General features: G+C 45.1%; 1 protein-coding gene across 2 annotated transcripts in view; it reads right to left on the reverse strand.

Annotated features, from left to right (window-relative positions):
• DHRS7C (dehydrogenase/reductase 7C) overlaps nt 1-8864 on the reverse strand; it is an 18881-nt gene that overhangs the window by 8143 nt on the left and 1874 nt on the right. For both annotated transcript variants that reach the window (XM_004712008.4, XM_045285655.1), the window contains exon 3: nt 2073-2185. In XM_004712008.4, the coding sequence (XP_004712065.1) occupies nt 2073-2185 (113 nt within the window). The remainder of the gene's footprint in view (nt 1-2072; nt 2186-8864) is intronic.

Raw genomic sequence — 8864 nt, forward strand, 5'->3', positions numbered from 1 at the left:
GGCGACATCATCACTCAGAACTTTTGTGAGCTTCTTTTTGCAAACTGCCTTCCAAAGTGGTTTACAGGCCACATGAGTAAACTTTCAAACATCAAAGAGAGAAATGGATGGCTGACATCTTGCATTGATTTGGGTGTTTTCTTACTCAGGAACCCAAAAGTCCACGTTCAGGAAATCTCCCTGGCTAAGAGGAACCTGCCAGCAGCTCTGGGCTCACCCGAAGTTGTAAATCCTTTTTTGCCTGCTGGAGAGTCAGGTTTACTAAATTTGAATTTCAAAAGAAATGGCTGGGTAGACGGTCAGAGACTATTTTAGGGACTAATATCCCTAGAGTTCATGAAAATGCGGAGGTCAGGATTCAGTTACTCATGCTACGATTAGCCATTAGTCATTCTTTCTGATTTATCTCTCTTTTAAACATGTTAACAGTTTTCCTGACATATAATCAACATATTATACAGTTCCGTAGTTTAGATATGTTAAGAGTTGTGCAATTTGTCATCTTTTGTAAGTCCCATTGTATTTAGCGTCTTCAAACCATTTGCTTTTACAAGAATCAAAATGATCTTCCTCTATGCATATAAGGACAGGAGTCCTGGTGGTATAGTGGTTATACATTGAGCCACGATCCGCAAGGACCGCAGTTTGAAACCACCAGCCAGCCAAGCCATTCTTTGGGAGAAAGATGGGGGCTTTGTACTCCGATCAACAGTTACAGTTTTGGAACCTCACAGGGCAGTTCCACCCTGTCCTGTAGGGTCACTGAGTTGGCATCTACTCAATGGCAGTGAGTTTGGTTTTTAATGCATATTAGGAACTCTAGTGGTGCTATGAATCAGCATCATCTTGGTAGCAGTGAGGCTGTTTTTGCTTGGGGGGCGGGGCGCTGCTGTAGGGTAAGTGTTGGACAGCTAGTCAGATAATCAGTAGTTCAAGTCCACCAGTCTCTCTGTGGGAGAAAGATGAGGCTCTCTGCTCTTATAAAGATTTACAGGCTCAGAAACCCTACGTAGAGTTGTATAAGTCAGAATCAACTCAATGGTAGTGAGCCACTGTGGTGAATTTTGATTATTTTTAACAACCATAATTGTAGTCACATTTTGCTTTTGACCCAAATCATACTCTCAGCAAAATATTGTTTTTAGTGTAACTACTCCGTGCCAGGTACCATGTTCAGCCCTAGACACTTACTTCCATCAAGACTCCCATAGTCTAGAGAGGGAGATGGATAGAAAATTGATGATCTATGTGATAAATGGAATCCCAGTGCTGGACCAACAGCTTTGTAAAGATGACTCCCTGGTTACATTTGGGAAACACAGACTACCATGTGTTCTTCTTGGAAATACATAATATATGGTAGCATATCAAAGGCTCTAAAAACCAAACCAACCTCGCTGCTCTGAAGTCAATTTCTGGTGATCTACTTCTGAAAAATCCAGCCATTGAAAATGCCGTGGAGTACACTTCTACTCTGACACACACGGCATTGCCATGAGTTGGAAATGACTGGGTGGCACCTAGTATATAGGCTTTACACCTTCTTTATCTTCTTGATCCTCAATGAGTCTGACTTAAATAGAATGGGGTGGGGTGCCATGGATATAATACACATTTTTTTCTTTTTAAATTTAAATAATAGTTTTATTGGCAGATCACTCACCTATCATGCACTTCAATAGTTAGGTCATATCATAAAGAGTTGTACACTCATCACTACAAGCAGTTCCAGAACATTTTTGGCTTTCCCCTGCCAGTTTTCCATTTACCTCAAACCTTTCCAAATACCTCTCTCCAATACCCCCAATACACCATTCATCCAGTTACTATCTCTGTAGACCCATCCATCCTGGATTCCATATATTGTGCACATTTTTTGGCATGGTGAGTGATCAAAACTAATAGGCCTCAGGGATTGGCAGATATCCCGTGTCAAGATCAGTAGACCCATCCCCTGGTATTCCCCCAAGCTCTCATTCAATTTCACCCAACAACAGAAATCCATCTATCTGGTCAAAGAGTTGACCCTTAACAACCAAGGGTACCCAGAGTTACCCAAACCAAGGTCTTACCTTGCTGGGGTCAGCCACATTAACCAAGGTGTCATAAAGGTTCTCTAGCCTCTCCCAGTTCTTGGCACACAGCACTAGCCTTGCCCCACCAGCATGGAACAGACGTGCACACTCTGTGGAGAAGAAGGAAAGACACGTGGGGTCCTATATGTACGTGTATGGGGCCATGGACATCGAAGCCCTCCCCTTACTGAGTCAACAATCTTAGTAGTCATTTCATTCAACCCTCTCCCAAAGCAAGACTTTTCCCCCTTTAATTTCCAGCCTCGGCTTGGTTGCTTCCTGTGATGGGTAGCTCTGATTATGAGAACATTCTCTTTTATACAACAGAAAGTAGACCCTGTCCACCCAAGCCTCTGAGACCACGATTCTAAATGTATCCAACTCTAAAGGCATTGGAAAGAGCCACTGTGTCTTTTCAAACCAAATGCCACCAGTTCCTTCTACATTTCTTATGTGTCTAATTTTACTCTGAACTGATTCCTGACTCACCTACTCTATCTACCTGTCTACCCTGCTGTCTCATCGATTCCGATTCATAGTGACCTTATAGCACAGAGTGGAGCTGCTCCATTGGGTTTCTGAGACTGCAGATTGTTAGGGAGGCAGCGATTTTAGTTAGCAGGTCATCTTGATCCCACTGCTCCACCAGGGACCCTGCACCCAACATAAGACTTTCAACTGGGCCATGGCTGATAGACATGCGTGAGTCTTGTATAGCAATCATGGTTAGTTGCCATTGTCAGCTCCAACTAATGGTTGGATCCCAGGCACACCAAAACAAAATCTTGCTTAGTTCTGTGCCAACTTCATGGTGATTAGTGTAATCAAGTCCATTGTTTCGGCCATTGTGTAATCTGAGAACCTTCCAATGTAGCGGTTCATCTTCCAGCGCTATCTCGCACGATAATCTGTTGTGTTCCATAGAGCTCCCACATGCAAACCGCCACACTGACACAGCCTCATAGTTGAGTGGCTGTACTATCAATAATGTCCCAAGAACCTCTGGTCATCCTGTTGATTCTAAATCATAGCAACGCTATACAGTTTCAGAAAGTCTCCAATGGAACAGTTGGTGGATTTGAACCACTAACCTTGTGGTTAGCAGTCCAACACTTACCTGAAAGCACCGCCAGAGCTTCTTTAATAGTAATACGTAATAGTGTTACTTAAAAACAATGAAAGTTAATGCTGCAAGAGTCTACTACTCCTGGTAAACTATGGAAAAGATGCTTATTTACAGTCATACGTTTAATCCTCTCTGTAACCCTCTGAAGGAATAGCGTAGATCAGGGGCATCCCTAGGAGCAGTGTCTGAGACAAGGATTCAGAAGAGTAAGGTTGGTTGAGACATAGCTCTTCTGAAAGTGAGCCAGGGAAGTGGAACAGGGCATGGGAAGGTGCCAGTCCAGGACGTGGCCTTGCCCATAGTCTCGGGGGCCACCCAGGTCAATTGGCATAACATCGTGCACAAAGAAAATGCTTCACAAACTGATGACCTGCTCTGTAAACTTCCCCCTAATTCACAATGAACCAAAAAGCATGTCGCCTTTGGTAAAATCTAACCTTAGCTTTATTCAAAAACGCTTCTGAGAGTGAATGGTATGTGTTAACTTGGCTAGCTGTGGTTCCTAGTGGTTTGGGCCAAACACTAATCTAGTTGCTCTTCCATATTATTATCTAGCATAATCAGGCAGTCCGTTGGAAAGGAAATTCTTCACAGCTTGTTCTGTTTCCAGACTAAACATAGACGTGTTGGCAGAACTCTGTCGCTCTTCACTCTGCACCCTACCTGTCACTGACCCAGGGCTCTCGGGACCCACGCCTGCAGGAGCGTCCTCAGTCTGTCACCTAGCACACAGGCTTGGGACCTGATGGTCCCCCATGATTACGTCCATCAGTTTCTTGAAGTCTCTATCTCTGTGTGTGTTTCTCTGGAAAACTCCAAGGCAAGTGTTCAGTCCATAAACTGTAGCGCTATTTTCCCCCACAAAGTGGCTGATGGGCTTGAACCACTGACCTTTTGATTGGCAGCTGAGCGTTTAACTGTTGTATCACCAGAGAATCAGCCTTTTGTGCAGCTGTCTCACTCAGTCACTCTGAGTTCTGAGTGCTGCCCCTCTCAGGGAGGGTGGAGAGGGCAGGTCACCCTGGGCCAGGTAGCATGCACTGACCTGCAGATTTCGGACTTGACAGACAAATTTCTTGGGATGTGGCATGGTTGAGTGATTAGCTGTCAACACCCATGGTACCGATGGTCAGGTACAAGTACTTGGGTAGTTGCTAATAGCACCTGCCACTAAACACAGCCTCGCCCCCACCCCCTCCCAACACACACCAAACAATGGAACCCGCTGCTATTGACTCAGGTCCAACTCATAGCAACCCTACATAAGGTTTCTGAGGTGGGAATCCTTATTGGAGCAAGTAGTCTCATCTTTCTCTTGTGAAGCAGTGGTGGGTTTGATCCTATGACCTTGTGGTTAGCAATCCAGTGCTTACTTGACATCATGTCTAGAGCTCCTTAGCATCTACAACCACCTGCCATTGAGTCAATTCCAAGTCACAACAACCCTATAGGGCAGGGTCGAAGGACCCCTGGGGGGTAGGGAGACTAACTCTTAACTGGAGCGGAAAGCCTCATCTTTCTCCCATGGAGTGACTGGTGGCTTTGAACAGCTGAACTTGCAGGTGGCAGCCCAACGTGTAGCCTGCAACAGAGAGCACCGATTATGCTAAATTACAGTAGGAAGTGGTGGATTCATTTTGACTTGAGGATGACAACCCCCAGTTTGGTAGCACAGAGCGCCCTGGAGGCTGGGTGCCACGGGTACAATGGCACAAAGTGATTTCATGCTGAGCAATTTGGTGTAGTGGGTTGTTACATGCTGGGCTGCCAAATGCAAGGTTAGCTGTTTGAAACCACCAGCTACCCATGGGAGAAAGATGAGGCTTTCTACTCCCATAAAGAGTTACACCCTTGGAAACCCACAGCGGCAGTTCTACCCTGTCCTAGAGGCTTCTATGAGTTGGAATGAACTTGATGGCGGTGAGGTTTTTGTTTGGCAGCTTGTTCCCCCCCAGAGACTTTGTCCTACAAGGGCTAAGCAGCGTGGTGTGGGTGGAAATAAGGGGTCATCTGGACAGGATCGTGGGATGGACTTGGATGAGCGGGTGTCGTGAGATGTGAAACTGGACACAATTGGAGAGAGAGCTATCTCGACGATGGACTATGCGATTCAAGCCAGATGGGAGCAGGGGTGGAGTCAGGAGGAAGGGAGAGCAAGAAGAAGAGAGCCCAGGGTTCTAGAAATGGGAGGCCGCAGAGAGGTCTGAAAACAGGGGGGAAGGCGTGTGTAAATGAGAGAGCTGGAGACAAGGGCATGTTGGTTGGTTCTACTGACTGAGAGAAACCTGAATCCAGAAGCCACGGTGTTAGCAATGTCTCCTTGAGTTCCTCGAACCATCATGAATGGACAGGTCTTATTTACTGAGAGAGGAGCTGCCAATAATGGTTTCAGATGGCAAAATCCAGTCATGATGTCAATTGGTCTCTAAGTTAATTGATGCAGCAAATCAACATCCTTACAGACAATGGAAAGGGGCAAAAAGGATCTAAGCTTTATTTGGAGTAACTTATAAGCTTTATTTGAAGTTATAGACATGCCCATAAAGCAGAGCATTCAAAGCAGGGCTGCTACGGTTTGAGCATAGCTACTCTGTGGATTTAAAATCGTGCCAGGCACTGATAAGAACTTGAAATGTGATCAAGTTAACATGCTGAATCAGTGGGAAAATAACACGTGATTTACAAAGTGATATTTGGGTTACTGGTTAAATATTTGGAAGGGATAGAAAGCTAGGTGCATTACAAGATGTCTTAAATAGTTCAATGTCTACGTAGAACCATGAAAGACCTAGATGGAAGTAGACATGACCATATAGTCTGTGTTGGGGAAGATCTTCTAAGCATGAGACTAAAAGAAAAAATTGTAATAGAAAGGATTTATAATTTTATTCTTCAGAAACTGCCTTTTAAAAAAAGTAAATAAAACTAAAGACAAATGAGGAACATATTTATATTTTACATGTCAGAAAACACACACACACAACCAAAGCAACATGGTGGCCTGTGTGTTATCCGAGTGGAATGCTACTCCATGGGGATCTCAGTGACTGACTTTTCTGAACTGAATGCCCAAGCCTTTCTTCTGAGGCACCTGGGCGGATCTGAGATGTCCAATCTACGGTTAATGTGCATTCATTGTTTGCACAATCCAGGTCCTCCAGTGGTCAGAAGAGCCTTTATTTATTTGACACACAAATAATTCTTCCTACTCGATAAGGAAAAAGCAAAGAAAAAAATTGCAGGGGAAAGTAGGGAAAGAAATTGACTATGGACATGAGTAAACAATTCCTAAGAAAAGTACAAAGATCTGGGATGCAGGAGATAAGAGTTCAAGGCTAATAAAATGCAGATTAGAATGTAGAAATCAAAGAATTAAGAGGCAAGATCGGCAAGATCGCCATTGATCCTTTGAAGACAGGGGTGGGGACCATCTAGACCATGTGGCCATCCACCAAAACCAAACTCACAGCCAAGTTGATAGCCACTCAAGCAACCTTACAGGCTGGGGCAGAACTGCTCATGTGAGTCTCCAAGACAGTAGTAACTCTTTTCAGGAGTAGAAAGCCTCATCTTTCTCCTTTAGATTCGCTGGTAGTTTCAGATGCCAGATTTTCCTGATGACAGCCCACGTGGTAACCACTACACCGCCTGAGAAATCATCAGTCTCGGCAAGATTAAGAGAAAAGGGCTGGTTATACACTATTGCTGACTTGTGGCTGTGTAAATCACCAGTCTTTTTGAAGAAGAATTGGATAGCATCCTTAAAACTACGTGAGGACTTGACCCAGTGACTTCATTGATCGGCATTTATTCTAAGCAGGTGATGAAAAATGACTTCATAGACATAGTTATACTATTGTCTGAGTACGATTCAAAACAGTGAAAAGTTGGCGATCGCTGAAAATGTCCACTATAATAGGAGACTGGCTAAGTAAACAGTCTATAGATGGAATGTGTCTAAGCCCTTCAAATTTTGGAGGAATCAAAATGGATGATTTGAAACAAAATGTGGATAAATTGTTGAAGGCAAGCCTGATGATCTGCTCTGCAAACCTTCATGGAAACCACAATAAAAATCAAAAGAAAAAAAATTACCAAAGGGTCTACTGGCCAGGAAGAAGCTCGTGATATGGTAAGTTTCAAAAAAAAAAAAAGATTCAAAATCGTGCATCTAGTGCAGTGCCGTAACACTGGACTTTGCGTTGTAAGAGATACTAACACAAACAGTTAGGTTCTCGACAGTTAAAGGCCTGTGCTTGACAAACTCCCCACTGCTGAGCACGAAGCATGTTGGGGTTTATCAGTGTCTGCCTAAGCTGTCTCTCCAGCTTACGGTGATGGCCATGTACACGTATGTGCAAGCTGAGCATTGGGGTTGCTGACCGGACCTCTGACCTGGAAGCAGACCACGTCTCTCTCCTCCGGCTTCGGTAAAATGGGGAGCCAGTAGTGTTCCCTCCACTCACTCTGTTTCCTGTCTTCTCCCCTGACAACCGTTCCCACATGGGACAGGGAGGCCGGAGCCCAGGTGTGTCTTTGTTACCTCAGTACAATTAGCCCCAAGTGCCCGTTGTCACCCCATGTCACCACTCTCCAGAATCCCTGGTGGCGTAGTGCTAATGTGTTAGGCTGCTAACTGCAAGGTCAGTGGTTTGAAACCACCAACCGCTCCTTGGGAGAAAGATTAGACTTTCTAGTCCCATAAAGAGTTACAGTCTCAGAAACTCACAGGGGCAGTTCTACCTTTCCCACAGGGTTAGTGAGTTTGGTTTGACTGGTTTCACCACGCCCCACTGGGTCATTTCTGTGGAAGCCAGGACTCAGGTACGCCCTGGTGTTCTGATTTTTCTCTATCAGCTCAGCATTCATCTGTGTCCAGCATGTTGCCACTAGCTCTTTTCTTTCTCACTGAACAAGCATGACTTTTTACTTCTATATTTCACCAAGTTTACGATTCTTCCTGATTTCAGAGGGTGAACCTGAAGACCAGTGGCCTGTGTGGGTATTATAAGGTGCCATTGACCACGCGGTAGTTACATAATTTCTTGTCACCTTGATAAATAGAGTGTATGGGGTGGAGTCTAGCCTATGAATCAGGTCACAGACTGATGATGTCTCCTTGTGGGTGTGACCTTCTCATAAGGAGGGTCCTGGGGACACCCCCATCCCCACCCTCCTGTCTGCCTTCACCTTCCTGCTGAAGAGCCACGCTGGTTGCTGCCAGAGCGCTGTGATGCTGCCACTGCACAAACGCCATCCTCCCGAGCTTGTGTCCGATGGACCAAGTGGGGACACAGCCAATGCAAGGAAGCCTGAGCTTGTGATTCTTTCATACACGGAAGGAGCCACAGGGCTAAGAGGCCAAGCCTCAAGGACTATCCAAGGGGAAGGGACACTTAAGGTGACAGGGAAGGCTTCGTGGGAAAGACTATATTTGAACCCAAACCCCGAACTTTGTTGAATGGGTTCACACTCATAATGACTCCATGTGTTACAGGGTAGAACTGTCCCATAGGGTCTTCTTGGCTGTGAACTTTATGGAAAAAGGATCTCCAGGCCTTTCTTCCACTGGGGGCAGGATTGGACTGTCAACAATGAAACTATTATAGGCAAAAAAACTGGTTCCTGCTGGAAATGTCTCCAGTACACCAAGAGTAATTCCC

The sequence above is a fragment of the Echinops telfairi genome, unplaced genomic scaffold (assembly GCF_000313985.2).
Source record: "Echinops telfairi isolate 266 unplaced genomic scaffold, ASM31398v2 ScPeMD7_7475;HRSCAF=8513, whole genome shotgun sequence".
In the NCBI taxonomy this organism is placed as follows: Eukaryota; Metazoa; Chordata; class Mammalia; order Afrosoricida; family Tenrecidae; genus Echinops; species Echinops telfairi.